The sequence below is a fragment of the Mizuhopecten yessoensis genome, unplaced genomic scaffold (genome assembly GCF_002113885.1).
Source record: "Mizuhopecten yessoensis strain PY_sf001 unplaced genomic scaffold, ASM211388v2 scaffold10423, whole genome shotgun sequence".
NCBI classification, from domain to species: Eukaryota; Metazoa; Mollusca; class Bivalvia; order Pectinida; family Pectinidae; genus Mizuhopecten; species Mizuhopecten yessoensis.
This window is the reverse complement of record NW_018408539.1, coordinates 91,245-119,166: the sequence shown is the minus strand read 5'-3', so window position 1 is coordinate 119,166 and position 27,922 is coordinate 91,245. Positions and strand designations below refer to the sequence as shown.

General features: G+C 34.7%; 2 protein-coding genes across 2 annotated transcripts in view; both read left to right on the top strand.

Moving 5' to 3' along the window:
* Positions 1-6,259, top strand: part of LOC110460526 (cardioacceleratory peptide receptor-like) — a 71,836-nt gene extending 65,577 nt beyond the window's left edge. The window contains exons 6-7 of the mRNA XM_021513487.1: positions 2,735-2,839; positions 5,359-6,259. Coding sequence (XP_021369162.1) covers positions 2,735-2,839; positions 5,359-5,645 — 392 coding nt within the window. The 3' untranslated portion in view covers positions 5,646-6,259. The remainder of the gene's footprint in view (positions 1-2,734; positions 2,840-5,358) is intronic.
* Positions 6,260-12,643: 6,384 nt separating this feature from the next.
* Positions 12,644-19,287, top strand: LOC110460530 (ficolin-3-like). Its single transcript, XM_021513491.1, has 5 exons — positions 12,644-12,914; positions 16,624-16,745; positions 17,742-17,838; positions 18,066-18,233; positions 19,034-19,287. Exons 1-5 carry the CDS (start codon positions 12,644-12,646, stop codon positions 19,285-19,287), a joined length of 912 nt encoding a protein of 303 aa, XP_021369166.1.
* The last annotated feature ends 8,635 nt before the right edge of the window (positions 19,288-27,922 follow it).

The window sequence follows — 27,922 nt, the reverse complement described above, 5'->3', positions numbered from 1 at the left end:
TTTAAGTGGCTTTTATTGGTTGTTAAGGCTACAGTGACGATATTGCCCAGACGAATGAGGGATGTTTTATCAGTAGAGTGTCATGTGCGAAAGGCCAATTTCAGGTTGTTATGGAGATGGTTGTTATGGAGATGGTTGTATAAATCATAAAATGGTTGTTATGGATATGTTTGTTATGGAGATGGTATGCATAGAGCTAACACAGTAAGAAGCTTAGACGCGATTCTTGCAAATACAGAGAAAATATCAGAATTAAAAAAGATATATACTAGACGGTGGATTAATTTAACTTAGTCCAATCCAGCTCTTTATCAAAAGTGGTTTAACTTTTTGCCTTATTAAAACACGAACAAATATTTGAGGGAGCCAATTATTTGGTACTGAGGTATGTTTAATATTGATGTAGCATATTTTCGTTCATACCGGCATGAACGTTTTAAAAACGCCGTTCAATGTTTATTTATTTGTTCATAAATTATTTATTTATTTACTGCGTTTTGTTTATGCTTCGTCCTTTAAACGACATTGACGGAACAGTCCTATTTTTTATAAAATTGGCGCCAATAATTAACCGTAGTCATTTTAGTGGGCATTTAGTGGGCATTCTCCATGTTAACCGAAGCGAAGCGACAAGATTCTCATTGAGCAAGGTTAATCCATGATATCACAAGTAAACCACGTGATACGTCACGGAAGGTTTTGCTTTCATACTGAAATGAAATGCATTTCTGCTGGTAATGTTCATTTAGTGGGTTGTAGCGCAAATGTAAATATTTAAGCATTGCGCGCATTATGTTGTTTGCTTGCAAAGCTGTGTCATTCAAATAAATCATAAATACCATACAAAAACAGTTCAATACTTATATTTCTATACCTCTTATGCTCTTTTTAACTGATAATTTATATTTAAAATAAAAAATGCCCGCTTTATCGACAGTCCACACAATTTCGTTCAATAGTTTGAACAGCGTATTGTCGCGTGCTGATTGGCAAACAAAGTAGTACTTTGAAACTTTAACTCATATCAGTAGGTCTGTAACATATGTGTCAGTAGGTCTATAGAATATGTGTATTTCAGACATTTGTAACGAATCCCTGTTGATCAGTGCAGTGTAACAGACGATATTTCTGATAAATTGTATAAGCGTTGAAATTGTTTCCATTGTCGGCATTGGCATCGATGTGCATTTTGTACGATATTGCAGACCTTAGTCTTGTTTTTGTTGTAATAAAAGTATTTTGTATTTCATTTTTTATTTTGCACATAAATTTACAATGACATTGTCAAGTCTCCCAATGCCCAGCGATATTTCAGCAGCCGTCATGTTTATTTACATTGGATATTGTTCCGGTCAGTGTTGTATTAATACGCTAAGAATTGTGTCTCGTGCTGCATGGTAATTAAAGTCCCATCAACGACACAGCTTTCAAAGAGGCTATATAGTGACAATGCCATGCAAATGTAAATATATAACTATAAACATAAAATGGATTACATAATACGTAAAAGTGTATGTACATTTTGTACTTGGGACATGACATGAATTATAAAATAATTTCAGTCAACAATTTAATTTAATTATGTTAAAAAAATAAAAATGGATTGAATGAAAATGAAATATATAATTATTTATAACTAATACTTCCTTGAGACTTGTTTGCAAACTCCATCAAATAGTAACCCGTCTTTCTTTTACGGTGATGAAGCCTAAATGTTATTCTAATTTTTGATTTGACTCTTTTCTTCACTGAATGGGAAACAAATCAATACCCTTTGGTAGCTGTCTACAGTAGAAATAGCCCGACTCTGAAAAGCAATGCACATGTCGAGGAAATGTAAACACAGCGGATTTACCCTACACAACACATTTATACATGTATATATATTTGTAAACTGCATTACATTAACAATACATATAAAGTACTGAGAAGTGTATAAACCTCTTTTTTTCTATGTATGTCACTTGTGTGAAAACCATGGTTACCACATCAAAAATTACCCAAAAATGCCAAAAAATGCCATTTTTGACCGAAAATGCGACCCCCGCAACTAGAATTTTTTCCCTAAGTTCTGGTTGAAATTAAAGATTACCTACTTGGTTGCAGAATAATCTGGGTCTCAGTAAAGTTGTAAAACTTGATTTTTTGCAATTTTGCGTCGTTAGCTGTTGTCAAAATTTTACCTCCAGTAAAGCTAGCTTTTCATGTGGGATGATGGCCAAAATTTTGGATTGAACCAAAAACTTTTTTTTTTTTTTTTACAAATGTGAAGCTCACATTGCCCACTTCATCATGCTTATACCAATTTTAGTACAGTTTTATTTTTTTATTTGTTTAACTTATCATTATACAGGGGTTAGCCATTTAACAAAAATATCACCCGTGGCCACAACCGTCTACTGTATACTGCTACCTTTGACATCCATGCAGGTTCGGAAAAACTGATTTATTTATTCTGCTAATTGGACATTAGATAACCCAATATCGACCTGCTGCTCCAAAAGCAACACTTCGGAGCCCTATCACTCCTACATGTATCAATCTTTCTTCTTGGTATTGTTATCAATGGCATCCGTCTCCTCGGTGTTAAAGCTGCTGCTATAGGGCAGTAAATCATGAATAAAAATATGCAAAACAACGAAAAGAATCCAACTTCTAGACGGCGCATACAAAGGTTCTGGTGATGTTATCTACTAGTAGCTATCCAAAGTCACCATTTTTCTTTATATTTTAGCTGATGTCGACTCGTATACCACCAACTCCCGTCTCAAGTCTGACTCCGGTATCATCCACAGAGCAAAGATCAAAACTATCAAGATCACTTTTGTCGTGGTTTCTGGTATGTATAACAAAAGACATATATAACGTATAAGGTAATAACTATAGAATGTGTCCTGGTGTTTAAAAGTACAAAAAATTGTAATTAAGAAATATTCCAAACGGCACCTTAACCGAGTGTTTAAACAGCTGGAGTTAATCATCAAGAAAAGCAAAAGCCTCTACTGGGAGTGTTTATGTAATGGAAGTTTTTAATAAAGAACTATACCGGTCCCCAAACCGTTTGCTTTACAATGCGGAACTTTATAATGCTGAGTCAGCGCCTAATCCATCGTGTGATTTATAGTACAGTAATTTGGAATCAAATAACAAAACAATCCCTAAATATCGAGTTTGTTTTTACAAAATCTGTTATAAAAAAACACAAATGGTCTCTAAAAAATGTTTTTCTTCTACACGAATTTGGAACTTTGCAAAAATATCTCGTTAACTGTTCATTATATCTGCTGCAAGACCTTGTAATAAAGAAACACAACGGCACCAATACTGCGTGTTGTTTCAGATTTCTTTTTTGCAACAGGAAATTGTAATACAATACACAGACAGTCTCTGATCCGTCTGATTTATGGCAGACGACAGTGTAATTAACGAACACAATAGTCTCCGAACCTTGTTTTATACCACACGAATGCGAATTACCGCTCGCTTACGGTGCTTACAAACAAAAACTTCTAACCAGTTATGTTTGAAAGAATTTAAGCATTTCGAGTTCGGATAATCCGGTAAATATGGCTCTGAAGTGCTCGGATTAGCTGTGTTTAGTGCACGCGACACTCTTAAGCTTGCCATTCCTAGTGTATATATCCCATTAACTGGTATGCACATGTCCCAAGTTCGCAGTTACCTTAACTGTAAAACAAATGTCGTATAATTGTTTCATTATTTTCAGCATTGTCTATTTTAAATCAGTTGCATGACATTATCTTTGCTAAAGAAAAGACATCAGACATTTTATGGAGTCAATTGGAACACGTAATAGCAATAAAAACTGGTCAAATGGGATTTATTGACGACAGTTTTGTTTTAATGTAGGGTAGATTAACATGAGGCAAGCGTTTTACATTCTGAGAAATACATTAAAATTTTCATTAAGTTTTTCCCGATTTTAAAACAACTTCCTGTTCGAGTTAGTGTTACATGTATTCTATGAGTAAGCGTGGATGTAACGACAATATTTCCTACGTGCGATAACACATATCATGAAACGCTCACGTATCTTGCACAATAATAAATGATAGTGCTGGAGTAGCTCGGCATTTTGTGGAAACCAATAGTATATTTCCTTTCAGTATGTTACTGAGTTTCGAAGATGTGGTATTTGTGGTCTTTCTGTGTTCACGTTAATCTATGTAAAGTCCTTGTGTGTTTTATTCATGATAAACTGCATCACTTGTGTCAGCGAGGTGGTAAAGTTTGTCCTTGTGGGTGTTCCTTTATGTTAACAAAGAGGTAAAGTTTGTCAATGTTAGTTTATGCTGTGGGTTTTTTCAGTGTGCGTCTTGGTGTATGGATGTGTTTGTGAATGTGTAGACACTCTGAAATGCACTATTTTACTCATATTTGTTAACTTTAATGCGCAATTTACCCTTGTGTAATTATCCGATCGGACGTTGGAAGGTAATGGGTCACCTACCCGAACATGTGAGATGTCTCCGAAATCTCCGGTTACTAACCACATTACATGTAAAACCCACTGAACGCGTCCATCAGGGTCAAACTGAGCGGTCAATAGATATTATTAGATAAATTACATCTTTGATGTGTTTCACTTCAACTTTATTCAACTGGTCTGTTAAAAGGTGTTGGTTCAAACTCGTGAAAATGTTTTATCTATATAATATAGCAGTGTCACCTTGCGGACATGTTGAACAAAAGATAACCGGTTTGACTGGTAATGCGCTTTTTATACCGAGCGAGACAAACTAAAATGACGACACTTACTTAGAAACGATAGAGGAAGAGTTCGGGAAGATTACAAAATAAGAAAACAAATAAAACCTGCACTGTCAGCTTTAAGGACGCCATGGTTTATTTTGGATGAAGTGTATGTGGTACATTGTGTTTATTTTCCTCATGTATTTGACTCTGGTTTATTGTGTTCTATGTGTTGAATATGTGGTTTATTTTGTTCTAGGGTGTTGGCACTGTAGTGTATTTTGTCATTTAGTGTACATGTATGCAATGTGGTATATTTTATCATTGTGTGTTGACAATTTGATACATTTTGTCTTTTTGGCTTGACTTTGGTATATTTTGATCCCGTATGTTGACTTTATACTGAAGTACATTTGACTTTCTGTGTCGATGATGTGATACATTTTGCTTTTTTATTTTGATCCTATGCTATATATTGACATCGTGTAGTGTAACCTTGTGTTATACCAAGCCGTTATGTAGCGACGCCGTAATAACTTCTGTTCCCGTGTGGTGGAGCTAGTGTTGCCTTGTTTGTTGATGGTGTAGTATTTCGTGGCCTTCTTTGTTGACGGTATTGTAATATGTTTTTATGTTACATTTCAGTGTTTATTGCGTGTTGGGGACCCTTCACGTTCTACTCCATCCTTCTCCTCTACCACCTGGTTCCGATGAACGGTTCATTCTTCATTGTCATGTCACTTGCACCCTTGAACAGCGTCGCTAACCCAGTCGTTTTCCTTCTCTTCAACTACAGGACTCTCTGTGAGAGGAAACGGAAAAACAGATATGATCATAATGGAACCACCACCACCACTAAGACCACCTTCACCACGTATCTACAAAAGGACTCTGATTGGTCTAAAAATTATCCGATGTCACGTGTGCATTAAAATCGCTATGATTTTGTGATTGATAAAGATGTGTTCAAATACCGCGTGTTCAATTCAATCTGCGTCGTCTGTTTGGTTCAAACATTATCCAATGAGAGATGTGCATTAACATAGTTTTGCTCTCAGATTGATCATGTCGTGTGTACATTGATGTGGTTATGTTATCTTATTGGTTAAAACGTTACCAAAGGTTACGTTTGCATCTACGAGGCTATGCTCTGTGATTGGTGAGGTTGTCATCCAATGTCGGAAGTGCATTAACATAGCTGAGGTCTTTGATTGGTCTCAAATGTATCTCATGTCGTGTGTACATTGATAAGGCTATGTTCTTTGATTTGTAACAATGTTATCAAATATCACATGTTCATCTACAAGGCTATCCTCTGTGATTGGTCAAAATGTTATCCGATGTACATATATATAATATTAATTGAAACGGCCTTATCTTGAATTGAGCAACAAGATAGTGAATGTCGCTAGTACATTGACATATTAATACTTGGGCCTGGTTGGTTTCCTATCAGGATCCAATATTGTACAATACGTGATATTTGTTTGTATAAATCTAGTGCATTGTATATACATATTCATTTCAGTGAATCTACAATAAAATAACGTTGCAACGATGTCATCCCGATTCGTTTGTATATTAAGATATTAAAAAAATCACCAGTAATTCATGTTACCTGAATATCAAATGAATTTTAAGAAATTGCAAAGCTTATCGTTAGAGAACATATAATGAGTAGAACGTCATCAAGAGTTATCTGCACACTGCCACACCATTCATATATTTTATTTCATATATTCCGACGGTTTGTTTTAAACTCCGACATATTTTGGTCCGTGTTTCAATTGAACAACTAATTGCACGTGCTTGTTATACACCCAATACATTATACAATGTCCGCTTTCTAACTGAATAATTTCAGCAATAGTTATTACCCCAGATGAAAATCTTGGACATTTACATAAGTGATACGTACAATATATAAGTGACATTTAGAATATATTTTATAATTAATATTTTGGCGCTCGGTTATAGATACCTTAGAATCTAAATTACTGTTAAGGTGAAATTCAACATAGGTCATACGTAAAATCGGCAATTTACCATTTATCATCAGGGGAGATAACTTCAACATATAGCATACGTTTATTTTGTAATAAACTGTTTTTCACCATTGGTGATACATTATAACACAACCAATCACAACTTTATTGCGAAAGGTATCATTCATTATCAGGGGTCATAACTCAAACATAGATACTACCATGTTTTTTAGGTATAATATATTAGGTCGATTTATCATAAGTATATAACTAAGATACTCGCAACTTGCGTGATGTTTATGTAAGAAAGAAATCGCAACAACCGTGTAATTCAACATCTCCGCAACGTCTTCATCCCTGGGACTCATAGTCCAAAGACAAGTTAAAAGACAAAATGCCTGCTGACAATAACTAGAAAAAAAGGATAAAACCGGGTCAGCAGATTGAGGGGCGGTGATCATGACGGGAATTAAATCGAATTAGGAAGCTGCATGAATACGTTTAATTACGAATTGTATACTTTGGAGACCTTGTAATCTGAATGAATGAGTAAAGCTACCAAGACCGGATCATATCTCTGGCAAATCAAAGTAGCTGACAGAACCATCCACGGACCGAGTAACCATTTATCGAGATATTTTAGAGCATGCCGAGTTGGACACACCTAACGTGTAGGTCACACGGAATAACGCTGTTTTGCATCGCAGTGGTCTCATTTTCTTACCGATTTCGGTGTTTTAATTACTAGAGCTAAAGACGCCCACAACACCGCTGTAGCCCGTATTAAGATTCTAAATTAATAAAATAGATTATCTTACCTTGGACAAGTGTATCCGCACTTTTACCGGTGTGGGATTTCCTTGTCTCACCCTAGGGTTGAGACGGGGGATTCCCCTATTCATAACAATAGTCTGACGTCACGTCACCAATCCAACAACGTAAAGTCAACCCTGGATTGAGCATGTAACGTTATCATTACATTGTGAATATGATACACAATGGAAGAACAAGGTAAGAAAAAAGAATAAGTCACCCCCTTGTGGGTGAGATAGGGGAATCTCAACCCTGGGGAAAATATTCTTAAGTTGCCAAACACTCGGCAAAGCCTCATGCTTGGCAACTTAGGAATCTCCCCCCTCGGGTTGATAATCCCCTATCTCACCCCTAAGGGGTTGAAAGATGCTATTAATCCCACATCCCATTGGGGTGAGATAGGGGAATGTCAACCCGACGGGGAATATTCTTAAGTTTCCAAACACGAGGCTTTGCCGAGTGTTTGACAACTTAAGATTCTTCCGCCGTGGGTTGAGATTCCCCTATCTCATCCATAAGGGTGTGAATGGTTCTTTTTCTCTTACCCCGTTCTCCAATTAGATATCTTATACACAATGTAGTATTTCAATTACTACTCAAGTTGGACTCAATGCAACTACCAAATGTAACCCGTTTCATTTGCCAGAATTTGTCTGTAAATATGACACAGATTATTTTAACTTGTCTTTAATACACGCGTATGAAGCATATAATACATGAATTAATTACGAATGAACTTTTTCGGCAATATATTCTGTATCTGCGGTTTTGCTACAATTTTATTGGTATGGATCATCAAATAAATGAAACGGTATATAGTAAGGGAAACCAATCAAACTACCCTCCTCAATCTCTATAGTCCTTTGGTGTAACGCAAAGATTATATTGAGTTTGCGAATTGTTTGTTCTGAATACCAACCAGGTACAACTGATATTCTCAGACGTTACGTCAGGATCTACCAATACATTATTAAAAGCCTGAAATGTTGATTAATACATCTTGAATAACGTACCGTTTTTATGTTCTATTAAGATTTAAATGTAAATAAAAATTGAAATGTATTTTAACTAAATAAAAGTGTATCAATTTTCAAAAGGTATAGGTTTGTGTTGAAAAGAAAGAAAATATAATTGTGATTATGCTGTTTATTCAATTCTTGTATACAAGTCTATCGGCCCAAGCCGATATTGCAAAGACAGACAATATACATGAATGTCATAGTAAAAAGACAATTGGAATCATGATCGAGTGACATCATATGAAAAAGGACAAATGTAAGATATTTGTATCACAAGCTTCACAAACTTCTGTCTGGGCATTTTTGTCAATATTTTTAAAAAAAAAAAGGGGGGGAAATGCTTTCATAAATGTTGCCACCTGTTCATGAAGTTTTTGTTTGATCCCTTTTAACATCGCAATGTAACAAGATACACGATTTGTTATTTAACGTCGCATATTTAAAACACTAAACGTTAGCACCGAGTGCTATTTGTTGCGACAAACAAAGGATACAAATGATAAATTACATGGATAAACAGCATGCATGTAAATTCAAAGCTAGTTAAGAAATAGCAAGCCAATCTCAAAGGTTAATTTAACGAGTAAAAACAATAAAGGTACAAAAGTAAAACAGCACATAAGTTATCACAGACAGGTAGCATTTGAAGTTAAAGTTATAAACAGGAGGTAGCTAATGATACTAGTGTGTACAAGCTGAGGGTTTAACCAATACGATAGTGTGATAAACATACATGCTAATATATAGCAAACTATGAAATTTGAACGGATATACACTAATATGGTGTGATTTAAAAATTGGGACAATGATGTCATTTTTAACTAGAAAAACAAATTGGAACTAGAAGCATTTAATTTAAGATATGCTGCGTGAGATTATATACAAAAATAAAGCTAAAGAACATAAAGTCATACAAGTCATACATGATAGTAAAACAGATAAATCAGGTTACAGTAAAAGGGAGAAAACTCCATCATATGTTCTCAACATTTCCTTCAGGTTGGTAAGTATGGATACGCCGCAGTGGGCCAGTTCTAAATCGAGACGAGGGGGCTCAAATACTCTCGCACACCTATAACCAAGTATTAAACAACGCGTATCCGAATCGAGTCATTTCGGTACATATATGACAACTATTATACATACGCTTACAGTGTAGCCGAATCGATTTTGTGAACAACTCGTACACAATTTACCCATGTGTGTGCATAGGCTTCACTGGTCATTTGTCTGATGAAGGTGACAGTGGACATATCGTACTAGTCATCGAAAAGTAGCATAGGAAATTGTGTTGTTTGTGTAAAAGAACTTTTCATAATCCACCATATGTGTTAACAACAGGTATAGGGAGTATAGTAGGTCGGTTTAATCTGGCTGCAGGTATTTAATGAGATGTTTTTTTTTTTATCAGACGTCGCATTAAAAATCCTTTCATGATAGTACAGGTAAGGGTATAAATGCAAATATACTGTATAATATCCTATGTAAGCCATATTTGTAATACCAGTCACTGTGAATAATTAACAGGAAATGTCGAAGAAAGTGTTTAATTGTGTGGACTACTATCAAATAGAAACACAATACAGAATATGTAACAACCTTAACAATGGTTATTTGTAGAAGATCGCTATTAAAGGATTTTATTGCATTATTGATGCTTGTTCTGTATATGAATCTACCAACTGAAAATAAGTACCATTAAACTATGAATACACTATGAATACAAAACAACGATTATCGTGTAACCAGTGAGCTGATTTCACACATAATGACCATTTCATATTACTACGCAGGGTACCGTTTCTGAGAATAGTTATCTCCCCTCTCCGAGATAACGTAGTTGCGATAAATAATAATTAACATTACAATGATCATAAATGGTGTCTCATTGTACTATTATTATTTTTTAACTCATTCTTTTTTAATTTAATTTTCTTTTTAATTTTATAACATTGTCATCTTAAATAGACCGTTGTTTGAAATAGTGCGGCCATAAACGTTTACTAAATGTATAATTTGCGGCGTGTCAATTTACACCGATGAGCTGATTTATTAAAACGATCTTTTTTTCTGGTAACTCCAGTTTTCGCCCACATTCAGACTACTCGCGCTAATATCCGGGCTAACAAGAATGTTTTATTTAAATTAAAATAACTTGTTTCATAACTGTTGTCAAATAAATAAAGTTTATACTTATAACAAAACTGATCCTGTGCATCAAGAACGCTCAAGGGAAGAAATCTCGCCAAAGTGTATTTGTTTATCTGTGTATCGATTGAAATGCGATAATTTCCGTTTAGATATGTCATCAAAGTGTGTAATCAAAGTGTTTAAGTTAAACCACAACTAATCGGGAAACTAATAAAATCCTTAACTATGCTAGTTTGGTACGATGCGGGACCATTTTGAGAATGAAAATGAAATGATTGTGTTCATACTTAAGTATTCGGTTTGTGTTTTGCGTTGTCAAGAATATCAGACGACTAACACAAGTAGGCTTACCAAAAACATAGCTATGGTATCATAACAAACGTGATTATTAGATAAAGATACACAAAAATTATCTTAAACACAAATTACCGCCAAAAAACAAACGTGAATATCAAAAAGCGTACAAGATCGTCGCGTTGCTGGGATATCGCCTGAAAGTGTCGTCTTGCTGTTTGGCTTACGATACACTTAAAACGCGATGTTAGGTTTTGTGACTAATTAAAGATAGTTTAGGTTTTGTGACTGACTATACACTGATGTTAATTCATCATTATAAAGATAGTTTAGGTTATGTGACTAACAATACACAAATGTTAATTCATCATTATAAAGAGAGTTTAGGTTATGTGACTGATTGATTATACACTGATGTTAATTCATCAATATAAAGAGAGTTTAGGTTATGTGACTAACAATACACAAATGTTGATTCATCATTATAAAGAGAGTTTAGTTTATGTGACTGATTGATTATACACTGATGTTAATTCATCAATATAAAGAGAGTTTAGGTTATGTGACTAACAATACACTAATGTTGATTCATCATTATAAAGAGAGTTTAGGTTATGTGACTGATTGACTATACACTAATGTTAATTCAGTATTATAAAGAGAGTTTAGGTTATGTGACTAACGATACACGTATGTTATTCGTTATTATAAAAAGAGTTTAGGTGGTGTGACTGACAAAACACTTAAATAAACTCGTTATCATAAACAGCGGTAAGGTGTTGTGGCTCAGTTAATACGTATGCACATCCGGTTTAACTTGGTAGTACCTAAACGGTGGAGATGCATGAAAATGCATTGCAAATAATTTTATTAAAACATATTTCTTGGCAAAGACAAGTTAATATTAGTTTGTGGATATTCAAGTTACAAGTATTTGGTTGCAGTTATAACCTACTGCTTTTTATAAAAGAATTCACCCTCGCACCCTCTTCTATTTTTGTTTTGGTTCTGTTTTCCTGTTTTTGAATATAAGGGGGTTGTTTGGTCTGTGTCAATGTGAAAGCGCATCGTAAAATTGCATTAGGAATTTATTTTGTTCCGAAAATGTATACAAACCTTTGACGAAACTGCATTCATTTTCAAAATTAGTCCAAGGACGACATAAATCATATATATCCATCACTCACAGTTTATTTCTCACCTATAAGTAAATAAATGCCACAAAGTAGTTGCGAAAACCTTTTTGAACTTGAGCGATCATATTTGTATGATATTGCCTTAGTGGTTTCACCGACCAGTCGATAGTTGCTTAACGAGACACTTCACAGATATTTACTATTGGTTTTTCATGCCTGGTCTATCAGACATTTGCTCCACATTGTTACTGAGATCGTGTATTGTATATTGGTTCATACAGTTTAACAAAGCAGCGCTTTTAATACGGTGTACCATATACAGGATTTCCGTTCCATTTCGTGTTAAGTGTCTTTGGCATTAACCCTTTGTAACTGTATATGGTATATCAGTTTTTGAGTCATTTGTTCTTCAACGATTGCCATGTTACGTGTTTTTACTGAAACAAATAGACAAGCACGTTTAATTCGTCGTGCTACAAACTTAAGTATGAATTTTTTGCTTGGTTTGTGTCTACTTTTTACCGTTTTTCGAATGAATTCGGCTACGATAACTAACAACAAGTACAGCGAGGTGACAAAGACAATAGAACAGAACCACGCGGGGTCAGTTTTGAGCACGTCGTCCTGGAACTCCAAGTTGGGATGTGCCAGTTCGTGTGACACCTCCACGTGTATTTCCTTCTCCTTCAGCTCCGTCACAAAGGAATGTAAGACGTATGGAGAGGAGATTTGTTACAGGGACGACGGCGTCACGTCATCTTCACTCAGATTCTACGTGAAAACGGTCAAAGAGCTACTTCCAGGTAAATTTTGTTCATAGCTGTTTTTTTCTTCTTTTTCCTTCTTCTTCTTCTTCTTCTTCTTCTTCTTCTTCTTCTTCTTCTTCTTCTTCTTCTTCTTCTTCTTCTATTTCTTCTTCTTGTTCTTCTTCTACTTCTTTCTTGTCTTATGAATTAATTCACATTCAACTTCATTTAATAACTTAATTTTCTTGAAAACATAATAAAACAATTGACACACTGTATGCTTGAAATCAAATGGTTTCAATCCAATAGATATTTCAGTTTATCATATCATAGTTTTTCAGCGTATGATTTGCATTTCAACAACAACAGCACAAAACTGTGACACTCTCCTAGCCAACATGCGTTTGTTTTCGTACAAATGTGGATTGAGGGTTTTACCCGGAGTGGTAACAAAAACGTCCACGCATCCTTTCAGTTGAGCTTTCAGATTTGTTGTCTCTTTGTTAATTTCGTTGGTAGATATTCTAGTTTCTTTGTTCGTGTCGTGGTCACTATACTCGCCTTGAGGACATAAACCTGCCTGTATCTTATATATGTCTACACAGCTGAAGAAGCTTGTCCTTCCGAAAAAAACTAGTCTTATTTGTCTTGTATTTTTCCAGGTGTCCCCACATATTTTGCTTGCTTGTTCATACCTTTCACGTTTTTTTATGTTGATGACAAATTTCGGTTTTGTTTTCTATTCCCCATCCTAGATCTCCACTGGATACACATGTGCAGGTATTCGTTTTTTATTTGTTAATCACGTATATTTTTTTACATTTTCCTTGGGTATCTGTTTTAGGTTGTATTTCACTGTGACGCGTTATTCTTGAGAGCCTTTAATAAACAAAAGTACAGTTTGTTCTGTATGACAGGATAAATGATATTGGAAAATAAGAATACAGCAAAAACAATGGAAATTATCCTAAACCATCGCAAAATTTTACAAAAAATAACGAACACAAAAACCAGCTGACTAGAAGCAATGATAGTTTTCTTCAGTTAAGATTATATATAGTGTGACTCCTAGAGTGGTTTCTACATGCTAAGAAATTAAAGATGCTTGTTTCTGTATCATAAATCTTCGAAGAAAGCTTGATCTGTGTAATATATAATAAAAATTTGGAGACATTTGTTGATTGCCTTCTTACTTTCGTAAAAAACGTTTGTCAGACACAGATAAAGGAAATACCTTCACAGATACAGTTGTATGTATATCATTGTGCATTTTGTTCATGTTTTCTTAGTCTTCAGAAGTGTATACGTAACACGGAATGTTTTTTTTTGGAAATGTACAAATATGTAAAGGGCAAACATGGACAGACATAGATTTTACAAGAGAAGGGCAGCGATTGCACGTTATAAAGTAGAGGGTAATCTCAGAGTGGCATGTACAGTAATCTCAAAGTAGCATGTACAGTGATCTCAGAGTGATAGGTACAGTAATATCAAAGTAGTAGGTACAGTAATCTCAGAGTGGTAGGTACAGTAATCTCAGTGTGGTAGGTACAGTAATATCAGTGTGGTAGGTACAGTAATCTCAGTGTGGTACGTACAGTAATATCAGTGTGGTAGCTACAGTTATCTTAGTGTGGTAGGGACAGTAATCTCAGAGTGGTAGGGACAGTAATATTATAGTAGTAGGTACAGTACTATCAGAGTTGTTGGTACAGTAATCTCAGTGTGGTAGGTACAGTAACATTAGTGTGGTAGGTACAGTAATCTCAGTGTGATAGGTACAGTAATCTCAGATTGGTAGGTACAGTAATCTCAGAGTGGTAAGTACAGTAATATTATAGTAGTAGGGACAGTAATATCAGAGTTGTTGGTACAGTAATCTAAATGTGGTAGGTACAGTAATCTCAGTGTGATAGGTACAGTAATCTCAGATTGGTAGGTACAGTAATCTCAGAGTGGTAGGTACAGTAATATCAAAGTGGTAGGTACAGTAATCTCAGTGTGGCTGGTACAATAATATCAGAGTTGTAGGTACAGTAATCTCAGAGTGACTGGTACAATAATATCAGAGTTGTAGGGACAGTAATCTCAGAGTGGTAAGTACAGTAATATTATAGTAGTATGTACAGTAATATCAGAGTTGTTGGTACAGTAATCTCAGTGTGGTAGGTACAGTAATCTCAGTGTGGTAGGTACAGTAATCTCAGAGTTGTTGGTACAGTTATCTCAGTGTGGTAGGTACAGTAATCTTAGAGTGGTAGGTACAGTAATCTTAGAGTGGGAGGGACAGTAATATCAGAGGTGTTGGTACAGTTATCTCAGTGTTGTAGGTACAGTAATCTCAGAGGTGTTGGTACAGTTATCTCAGTGTGGTAGGTACAGTAATCTCAGTGTGGTAGGTACAGAAATATCAGAGTTGTTGGTACAGTTATCTCAGTGTGGTAGGTACAGTAATATCAGAGTGGTAGGTACAGTAATATCAGAGTTGTTGGTACAGTTATCTCAAAATAACAGGTACAGTAATCTAAAAGTTGCAGGTACAGTAATATCTGACTGGTAGGAACAGTAATCTCAGAGTGGCAGGTCTGTAATCTCAAAATAAACGGTACAGTAATCTCAGAGTGGCAGGTAATCTCAGAGTACATGTAGCAGGTAAGATATTCGTAACAGATAATTTCTTTTATCACATAATCGGCCTGTTATGCAGTGAATTCGCCCGAGTAATATTTTTACAAATGTCACTAGTGTAATATACTCTAAAGCGTTTTACATTGGCTGTGCCAGTCATAAATCGATTGTGACGTCATAATATGGACAATGACTTGACTTCTTCAATTGTGAATGGCGCCGTTTGATTAAGCCCTCTTTATTTTGTCTTAAAAACCTGTCAGAATGAAAGTTTTCTGAGCTATGTGATAAAAAGTATCTAAAATGTTTTCATTTTATATTAGTTTTTATGAAACTCGTCTCCATGTTTTATTTTTTCCTCGCCAAGGCTTGCAAAAAAAAAACCCACCTCCTAAGACTCGTTTCATATAATCCTAAGATCCTATATATCTTTAACCAAGGAAAGCTTGGATAGGAAATCTGAAAGGATTAATGAATGTCAAATAATGTGTTCTCAATTAATGCGAGTAAAAGATTGCCTGACCTCTTCCGACTGTATGGTCGTATGAAGCGACTTATAAACAAACACACCTTGTTGCATGTTCGTCGACTTCTTCTATTTCTTCCAACTTTCTTTGGTGTCATGCAGATTTTCTTTTGTAATCAATAGACAACCGATTACAGTTTAAAAACCAATGGAGACCATGGTATATTGTCTTTTATCGTGTTTAACACTGCATCATTGTTTTGTATTCCTTATCCTAAGATCGGCGTGTTTTCCCCGTTTAATTGCCCGCAAACCCCTTTGTTTCCATGACATTATCAATCCATTTGAACAATTTGCAAGTGTCACTGTCATTTGGGAGCACGAACGATTTATAATGATGTTGCTTATGCCTTTCATGATTTATTGTATCAAACAAAAACAATCTGCAGAAAAAGAATAGATATTGCACAACGCTTGATTGCTTTTGTGACACATCTTTAAACGAGTCTATTGAAGTTTCCGACATCTCTATTGTTGTTCTTTTAGCGCTTTTAACGAATTCGATATCTGTGTAATCATCGCAGGTGAATTTGTTCTAAATGTGTACAGTTCATTGTAGGTGAGCTCAAGTTGATAATATGAAAAAGCAAACACGTATTTTCTATTTTATAGATTTGAACCATTGTGGAGATGTTCCATCAGTCTACTGTTCAGCAGTTTACACTATCAATCCGTTACAAATATCATCTTTTGATGTCTATTGTGACATGGATACTGCAGGGGGACCTTGGACGGTACGTAGCCAGCGCTAATGGCAGACTAGAGGGGTCATGATGTGTCACACCTATAACTAGGGCAGTTTTTGAAACATATCTTTATTCTTTGAGGCTGCATTTGTGATCAGGCACATACCTTGTGAATTTCTTGTTCGCTAGTATTGAACATACAAAGAGATGTTTGGATGTTTAAATACATAATAGGAGAACAGTAGATTACAATTTACTAATGGTAATCATGTTTCGAAGGTGTTATAGTTTCGGATAAGACTTATTGCTGGAGGATAACTGAGTGAGATCTGTTTAACTAAGACCAGGTTTAAGATTTAACCTAATCACAACAGAGTCACATGATGAGGTTAGCAGGCTTCGAATAAGATATCGTAATCTTACTTCCTTACAGGTGATTGATTTTTTTTTCTCATAACATCTGATTTACAAAAGCCCTAGTTTACTGATTGCTGTTCACAAGTATCCCACTTAAAGCCTGGGAATAATAAAGTTTCTCTAAATAAAGAAAGAAAGAAGAGAAAACCGAAGTGTCAACTAAACCACAATCCGAAATCGAAACTATGATGTTCAGAGAAAGTTTTTGATTATCGAATCAACTATGTCACTTAGTTACAATATGTTAGCCATGCTTCTATCAAGAAAGGAAAACTTCAGGAATGGGAACGCAAAATCGTTCAGTTGAACAAAGAGCTCAATTAAAACCTTTTCTCATCATGAATTCTAATTTATATAGGCGTTCATTACACTGATGTCTAAAATCTGAACAGGAATTCTTGTAAAAGTATTATTTCTTGTTTTAATTGATAAACAGTTGTTCTTTTTAAATATACATGTTATATAAGTATCACAAATATTTTGATGACTTCATGCTTGATCGTCAAGTAAAATTTAAGTGAATAGTTTTGGAGGTCACTTAAATTGCACATATCTCACTTCCTGCATTAGCTAATGTAATTCACCAACTACTCGTTCATATTTTCACATGTCATGGATATGTTTTAGGTAGTTACCAATAGATACGACGGTTCTGTAGGCTTTAACAAATCATGGGACAGCTACAGAATTGGGTTTGGAACATTGACAGGAGAGTTCTGGATAGGTAAGTTCAGCATCTTTTCATTAAAGAGTAAGTATTCCTTTTGGGCACATAGATACGTTTCACTATGTACATGCACATATATTGCATTTACTAAACATACGCGTAGACTTTTTTCTTGCTTTGATATTGCATCTTTCAAAATTTATTTTTTATACATATATTAACGTCACGATAAACTTTTATGTATCAAATTATTTATATGTATAATTCATATATTTTACATACAGGGTTTGCGAAATACAGGATTCTACAGTTGTTAAACCTGAAAATGCGGATCGAAATGGGTGGATGGGATGGTTCCCTGAAGTATGTGGAATACACGTCGCTGACAGTTTCTCATGAGTCGTCTTATTATACCTTGTCATATACGGGATTCAGCACCCCTCATGAATTAGGTAAGTAGTCAAAGTATTGAAGTGATTGCCATACACAATTCATACGCGGTTTAGCACCCTCATTGTTTAAGTAAGAAGTCAAAATATCAATGCGTTCGTCATGCAATGCATACGGGGATTAGCACCCCTCGTGGATTGAATTATTAGGCAAACTATCGATGCGTTCGTCATACAATGTATACGGGGATTAGCACCTTTATAGTTGATTAAGTAAGTAGTCAAAGAATAACGTGTTTAGTTCCCTTTAATGAATCGTCATATGGTTCGGGATCGTTGATAATCCAATCCCCTCCTCGTAGCAATACAAGGGAGGTATACTGTAACATAAAGGATGTTTATACAATAAGCAATAATCAGAGAGTTTCTTTCTTATTTTGATCCGGCTTTCTGGGTGCTCATGATGTTTTGTAGTTTTGTTCAAACGCCTTGAACAGTTCTCTTTAAACACGTACCCTTAAATCATCTCACAAGGTGATCCAAAATGACCAGTCCTCCTCTCCTGTTGTAAAACTAATGAGTTAATAAACGGATTACAATGATAAGGAATACTTTACCAAGTGCATATCAGCTTCGATCACTTTGGCTGCAGAAGTTATAATAACCATTGCTTACCACATTATGTATCGTTCTATCAAGGGGTTATTTGTCTAGCTCTGTTGTTGCTACTGATGTTACTACATGTAGACGAAACACTATCGTTTAATAGTTTTTAACTATTTTAGTTCAATATATGATTGTTCGTTGTTTTTGGGCTTCCTCGTCATCATATGTTGATACACAGATGTATGTTTGTTTACCAGCTGATCAGCTCGCTGACCATTATAACGAGCCATTTACCACGTACGACAATGATAATGACGACTTTGAAAACAACTGTGCTGATGCGGCGAACGGAGCCTGGTGGTATTACGATTGTTATGACTCTAACCTCTTCGGCGGTTATGTAAATAGCGATTTGTACAAATATAAAGCTATGGTGTGGAAATACTTTTATCCAGGCGGAGGCGAATACTCCTCCCTAAAATCAACAAGGATGATGTTAGCGACCCCATAACCATTGCCTACAGTACAAGACGGGCGTACTTTTAAATCACGTTCGGTCTTTCAATAATCTACTATGACGTTGGCGAATAGAAGATATATCCGTTATGGTGCAAATATACATCTTTCTTGAATATTCGGACCAAAATCAGTCATATTGATCTTTGGAAACCATCGATATAAGTGATGATGTAGATTCTATTACCACAACTAGGTCAATTAAGTCGGTAATTTGATATTCGATACAGAAAAACATACTGTAGTTCCAACATGTTTCCCCAGATTCGTCGCAACACTCTGTCTGAACTTGTGGAAACCGAAAAAAAATAGTAATATTATGTTACTTTATTATCCGAGATACGTTCTTACAGTCAACGAGCGTGATTTGGGCGACAAAACAGATTAGGCTTTTTGCATAGGTCGATCTAACACTCATTAACCTGTATGTACCTACGTAATTATTATCATTCAGACTAGTGAGAGATCAGTGAAAACAACAAGAAAGTCCATACGGGTTGCACTGAACACTACCAAATTACAACAACTCAGCTCTTTAGATTAGGATTTTACACTTCTATTTGTCATGTACTTACACATATTAGTTTAAACATAAAAGTTAAATAAAAATATGCGGGTTAACAATGATCACATGGAACTGTTCACATTCATCCTAATATCTCTCACGCTTCTAATCCGATGTATAGATTTTGAACATATATACAATGTATTAAAGAAAAAAAGAATGAAAAATGTCAATACCGAGTAGAGTAGTGACTTACTTTTATTCAAGCAATCGGTCACCCATCCCCTGCCATGTTATCATTGTCATCAACGCCAAGTAGAAAGTATTAAACATTTAACAAAAACCACAGACAAAAAACAATGATCACATGGAACTGTTCACATTCATCCTTTGTGATTGCACAAGGCACCACTACTGTTATATATTAAGACGATGTTTCTGTAATGCCGGTTGGCCTAATATTAAAATAAAGTCTGTAATAATGTCTTGTACATATATTTGAACATTGATACTCATACGTTGGTATATCTAATGCTATTCATATGTATATTATTCAAACCACAATGTCAGATGTTGATTAAGTCATTATGATCAGGATTCACGTGCTAAAGGCTAACAAAGTCTTGTATTTAAAGCAAGTCTACTGTCACATTCTAACGGGTGATCCGCCTTCAAATGATCGCATATTGTTTCACCTCATCAAAATGTATTATAACATATGTATTTTATACAAATTATAGAAATGTAGAATACTGTTGTGAATATGTAGATCACTGATATACATGTTTAATGCGAATTAATGACTGTGTATAGAATCAATGTGTTTGACCAGACGTCCGACCATCCGCCGGTTGCAATCTATCTTACAACTGGGAACACACGATTATTCTCCTGAAGTTTGAACACCGTGTTGACACAGTATATATTTGTTCCATTATATACTTCCTTCTGAATTGGTATAGTCCGTAAGATTCGTAAGTTTTTCTCAGAGAGGTGGTTTGTCTTCGGCGGCAGCAATAGTTGTTAATCTGTTCGGAGACACTCGGGAGTTATTCTCAGAACATATACTTGGTTCTCTCAGACAATATTCACTGAAGTGTTGGAGCTCTGGACGTTTTACGTGTTGGTAGTTTTGAGAATAACCATTTACTGGCACCTATGAATAGGGAGACGAGAGATAAGAATGCACAGTGTTGATTTGAACTCAAACGAGTCACACATATGAGCATATAGGGACCGCGGAACCAAATGATTTTCCATAGACGATAGTGTTAACGTTTACCACTGTCCTGGTTAAATGGGGTTATCCACACTGGTTTACCTGACCTCATTTTGAAGAATATTTTGCCAATTTGAACTTTTTTTTTAATATGGCATCTTGTATTGAATTCTTCTATTGAATTCGGCACCAAAAATCGACCAAAATTTACAGCAAATTACAGACTTAATAAACTCACCCAGACAAAACCAGGCTTGAATTTTTTTTTTTATATACATATTACATCTATATATATTGCTCAACCCACATATAAAACTTTTGAAACTTCTGCCACCTTAATATCCAACCAGCAGACCCCGAGGCATTCACCTTCCTATTAAATCTTCTGCCCAAAAGGGAAAAACCCACAATCTATTTTTGATTTGGTTCCGTGGTACCTATAGCAACAGATAGCGGATCGGAGGGCGGTTGTAAGTAGAAATGCCGCAGAGAAGAACAAGGCAACAGGAAAGAGGATATTAGTAGTAGCAGAATCCGTTAGAAGAAGAGAACACGAACTTTATTATCAGGCAATACTAGGATGAATTATGACAGGGAAATTATTATAGGAACATATCTACTATGAGTAATTAGAAGAATTCTATAGGGAGCTAAAGTTTGATTTAATTTAAACAAATGTGAATCTCATATGGTATACAATGTTCATTTATTCATGAACTTATAAGCAAATTATGTAATAGTACAGGCGGCCGGTAATATCTTCACATAAACACTGTCAGGGTGACCCCGAGGCTGCCGTGGAGACTTTACTCTGGTATATGTTATCCCTTGTCACTTGAAGGAATATGATGATCATTAAATAAATTTCCACTTTAACCTGTTCTTCATTGTTTTGTAGTTCTTACACGGTTTACCACAAGCCAACGACCAGACGAATCCCATATATATATTATCCAATGCCTCTTCGGGAAAGACGACAAATAATCAAGAGTCTTGAACACCTGACCTTGGCATTTGTTTACCATACAGTAGATTATATTTTCAAAATATGGAGCAAGGCAGTAATTCCCTCCGTTAAGATACTATAAGGTTGTCAAATGCTTGAAACGATGCACTCCTTTATCGAGACAACGATAAACACGGACTAAGAATTAAAAGAAAACAACGAATATTAAAAAAAAAATAGCCCGATCGGCTAGCGTGTATCGTTAATAACGCTTTTTTTCCATGACGCACATTTTTCGATAAATACATAACAGTTTCTACTGATCGTATAACCAACATTCTAAATTAACATTCGATTTTTAATTGTCTAATCATCTCTGAAAAGCAATGCAGCTCTGATATTCCAAATGTTGGCAAACACTTTGTTTTCTTACATTTGCATCATATTTTTGAAGTACCTTTATACATTAAAATACTGGTGATATATATTTTCAGAGAAAAAAGGATCATGCACTATCCTATGTCATCAACGCTCACCAGATTATTATTTCGATTATATTTCATCAACAGACACAAAATTAAAATATATTTCACAACGAAATGGACTTAACATGATACGCGTATGAAAAATAATCGTTTAACATACATCAAAAATCTTATTTGCAAATACTTAATATCCATACGACATCGTGGCCTCCATCATGAAACCGGCGATACAGATATACTGTATAGATGGTTGATAAGTGTTTCTGAGCAATTTTTATAATGGAATTAATTCTAGTTTTGACTTGTTTACAACTTATTTTCAATATTGAAACTAAAAAAAAATAACACAATAAACGTTTCTAGGAAAAAATGGATACTGCGAAACGAACGGAGAATTAATAAATCAGCATAAAAATCAACAAAACCGGTACCCGAAACAAAATGAACAAAAAGGTTGTAGATATGTTTGTGTACTACATATGACGGGTATTTTGTATTGTCGAAAGTAAATCTATGCCGTATATGTAATACATATTGAGAATGTTTTCCTGCATATTGACACAAGACACATTAGATGTATCTTGAAGCACAAAACGTTGCCTACGAATGACATATGGAGTTTATTAAATCATGTTACGCTAACGACTTACGAAAGTAACAGTAGTAAAGAGGCGAGTGTACCAGTGGACACATATGCCTGACTTGAGATCAGGACATCAGAAACAAACAAAATTAATCTGTAATTTTAACTTAAGTCCTGGATGCCATGAGTTAGGCGTTTCAAAACCTCTAAGCTTACCCAGTAAAGATATAATTACCTATGGTGTACTTCCCAGAATGTTGTCATCTGTGCTCAGCAGCTGAACAAATAAATCTTAGTTTCTATGCTGTTTATGTTATTTGTGTGGTATAGGTTGAGGTTTGAATTGATGTTAGGCACATGTTGGTTGTCTCCCCTTGTCTGCAAATAGAAAATATGAACGATCATTGATTACTTCTAGATATATGTCTGGGTTGTAAAGCGAGGTATTTTTAATTAATAGACAAAAAAAACAATTGCAATAAAAAGATCTCATTAGATTGCAAGAAATATTTTAGTTTGTTTTGCCTATCTCTACATGCATTTTACTTTTATTATTTTATCTACTGTTTATTATCTAACCTTTTACAATGCGTAATGTATGTCATTTCTATATCTTAAATAGATAATTAATGATAATGATGTTAATATTATTTTCATTATCCAAACAATGTCTGGTAGGAAACATTTAATGATAACTCCATTATTGCATACGATTTTATTGATTCTTTGATATATTATTAAGTATATACACATGTTTAACATGCTGATAATTGTTTGTCTATTTTTTTTTTAATTTATTCAATCATTATGTGTTTGTTTCATGGGCGAATTTGCATTTTACATCAAAGGATACCTGCTCTGAAGTAAACATGTATTTGCTATTCTGTAGATGTGATCCGTGGCTGTTCCATCGAACATCTGTTCAGCAATGTACGTGATATATTCATTAGAAATTGCATCTTTTAGAAACCTTTAACGACATGGATACCAAAAGGTCGGCCTTAAATTGTGCGTTGCCGGCAACAATTCTAAATACATCTATATAAATCCAATGTGTAGCCAGTTTAGAGATGTCTTGATTATTTATCAGCCCTATCAATAATAATAAATCATAATAATTCGAGGTTTTTATATACCGTTTTATCACAAACTAGTTTGTGGGTCGTCTCGAAACAGTCCACAAGTTATTATCCGTGGTTATAGAGCCTTTGCAACCAGCCAATATATTTTTCAACTCCCAAGGGAGCATACAGTCATTGCTGCCATTTCGGCACAATTACTAAGGAATTATTTTTGAAACTGATAATTATCAATTTGAGGCCACATTTGTGATTAGACATCTAACTTGCGGATGTTTTGATCGCAAACGTAATCACACTAAAAGAGGTGTCAAGTTATAAGTATTAATTAAGCATAAAAGACACCAATGCTTAGATCAGACATATATCTGGGAGATACATTAAATGTTTGACCTATTGTGGATTATTTAATACTCGAGGATTGCTGTAGGTTTGATTGACACAGTTATCTATTTCGAGTAGTGACATGGTTCATAACACAGTTTACAGAATATTTAATTTACTATGGCTTCCTTGTCATCATGTGTTAATATTAACATATTTATTTTGTTTACAAGCTGATCACCTGGTTGATGGTATGAATTAGCATTTTACTGAACAAAAACAAATGCGCTGATTTGGCGAATGGAGCTTGGTTTTACATGCATGACAACTATCATGATACATGTATAAACATTTACGATGGTTTTAAAACAAGCTTTAGCTACAAAGGTATTGTTTTAAAATACTTTAATCTAGAGTTAAGTTGTGATATCACGACTATTATGATGCTAATTTTTCCGGTGGTTACTTATATCTTCACGGATACAGGACAACGGTATGTGAATACTTTTAAACAGTCGAAAACGAATACTTCAGAGTAAAGAACCCATCAATAATTTACAATACTGCTCTGTAGCGAAGCATTTTATCTACCGTGAAATTGATTTCTAATTGTTCAATCCTAACTGGTCAATAAATCAACAACAGCCTCAATCCGTTCAGATTTCTCTTCCTTAATAAAATTTGTTTGCTTAACCTATTCAGGTGTGTCCTCCTCGAGGATGACTTTCAGCCTCAAACTATTCCGGGTTTTCCCCCTCAACAATGACTTCAGTTAAAACCATTAAATTATTTTCTCCTCAACCACGATTTCCACCTTAACCTATTGAGGTTTTCCTCTAGGATGTGTTTTACCTAAACCTGTTCAGGCTTAAACTAATGAAGGATGATCTGAGCCACGATAAATTCAGTGTTTTTCCTCTTCAGTGATACGTTCAGACTCGACTAGTTCTTGTTTCACCTTATCTAGAATGACTTCAGTCTCAATTTTTTCTGGTTTGCCATTGGCACCACGTGTTAAAATGGTAAACAGTATTGTCTAACATCTGACCCCAGTTGCTCAAAGGTTAGTTAGAGTTTGCCATTTGTTAACGAAAAATTTAAAATAGAGCTTCTGGAATATAAAGGACATCTGATATACTATCAAACTTATAGAGATGTTGAGTCAAACCAGATAGGTGTGTTTTGAGGATTTATTTAACTTTGAACGACTTTTGTTCTTAAAGACAATAATTTGAATTTGTTACTTGTCACTGGTAAAAAGTAACCAACCATTGAGAAACAGGTGCCAGTCAAAAAGCAATTCAGCTCTTTGATCGATCAGGTGTACAGCTGTATCCAATCTACTAGGCTTTACATTTGTATATAACCAATTATGTTTAATTCATCATATATACTATCACTAGTATATGACTAATCACTTAAATTATATTCGGCTGCCAATGTGAGATTTTCATTTACATGTTTGATAATTACCTTGAGTATATATTATTTAATTGGTAACTTAGTTATATTTTTTTTTTCGGAATACACGAAAAAATATCAGATCTATTTCTGATTTCTAATCGATGATCTGGAAAGGTTCAATTTAAATTCTGTCATACAATGCCAGATTATAAACACATAAGTAATATCAAGCGACATTGTTCCCTTATTAAACAACTACATATAACAATAATCATTTGTTTGCCTGTGAAGCATTTCTCAATGACAAAAGAAACATCAAGTGTATAACCATATAAACAGATACCCCGTTGTCTGTTATTCTGAGGTAATTATACGATTGGAACGGGAGCTCATTTAATTTCCCACAGGACTTTTCAAATGACGTGTGTGGCATGTACAAACCTTCAACGGAAGCTTATCAATTTTTATCAAATATATTCCTGTTGGACTTACATTGTATCGTGTATGACGTCGTAAAATATATTTATATTTCAATATGTAAAATTAATGACGCTTTTGTGTTGTCTTCAACAGTATAGTTATACACTTAGAATGTGCTGTGAGTAGCGATCCCGATGATGTATTGTAAAGTTATCCAGCATTCAACTCTGTTTGAAATGTACATATTCACATATAGTAGGTGATTGTTATTTATGTAATGTAAGTTTATTAACTGGAGCTGTGTTCCATGTCATGTATTACAATAGCATGGATGTAGTAAACCTATCATTGTTCGTCCTTCGGGAATAGCTTTACAGTAGTGCCTCTTTGAGAGTTATAAAGTTCCTAAACAACCCTTCAGAGAGGGGAAAATTAATAAAGTAGCGATAACACTAAGCGTGTTGTTGACTGTATCAAATGGAGAAAAACGTGCAGGTAAAAATAGTGTCAATGAACATCCATCAAATAATATTAAATATTTGCCAATGTTTGGTGTTACCGCTATATAACCCTGCCAAATTCAGATAACCTTCAAATAAACTGTTGATAAATGCCATTGCCCACAATAAATGTGGAAATTGAAAAAGGGGTTCCTAATTCTTTTAAATGCCATGAAAATGGTAAACTGAGTGTGGAACTGTTTTGATATGACATTTAGAGTCTATATGAATGACAAGAGCTTTACAGTCAAATAAATCATAACGCATCATTGTGATGATGATGATGATGATGACGCTGCTGTTGCTGCTGCTGCTGCTGCTGCTGCTGATGATGATGATTGAAATTACGAAATGAAGAGTAAGTGTAAATGAGAATAGAATGAGCGTCCATTCGAATTAAAGGGAGTATGGAATTGTTTGTTTTTGTCCGTTGATAAATATTGTACCTAAACACGCATTTGGAAAATAAACAGCATAACTCACTATCACACATTTAATGTTTACCTTTACAGCTGCGTCATTCATTTCAACATATTTTATTGACATAGAAGAATGTTACACTGTCAAAAGGATTGGACAACAGGCTTATAGCCTATATAAGTCCTCTCCATTGATGGTAGGTATATGGACATAATGGATTGAATTTATAATAATAAGATTTTGCTTACTGTCAAAAATGAACATTTGTAAATCTAATTAGATATTTACATAATTAAGAGGTTATTATATAAAATATGGTGTGGGTGGGGGAAGGGGGATAACTCCCATAGAATAGTGTATTAATTAGATTTGGTCTGCAATATACAATGTAGGTAAAATATATATATATATATTGGTTATAGACCGCATATACATGTAGTATACAAGCTTTAATATCAGATTGAAGACCGCACAGTCCTTGTGTTACGTTTAGGTCTTCAACTGAACACTGTACAGGATCCATAGTAAATATTATTGCGGTATAATTCACAGTAATGCATTTGAGTACATATATGGAAAAATTGCAGATCTAAAGTATGTACACTAAAAATTAAAGATATAAGTAGTATGGGAGAATATAAAAGGAAAGCATAACAATATCACGATAACCAGCCAGAGATGCACTCCTGTACGAATGGATGTTGTTTTTATAAATAAGTGTTATTATCTACAAATATATATACAT

Bases quoted from the DNA above. Each gene is read 5' to 3' on its own strand.
- LOC110460530 (XM_021513491.1), top strand. From the start codon at position 12,644: ATGAATTCGGCTACGATAACTAACAACAAGTACAGCGAGGTGACAAAG. The intron at 17,839-18,065 runs GTAAGTTCAGCA...TTTTACATACAG, and splicing joins GACAGGAGAGTTCTGGATAG to GGTTTGCGAAATACAGGATT. The intron at 18,234-19,033 runs GTAAGTAGTCAA...TTTGTTTACCAG, and splicing joins CAGCACCCCTCATGAATTAG to CTGATCAGCTCGCTGACCAT.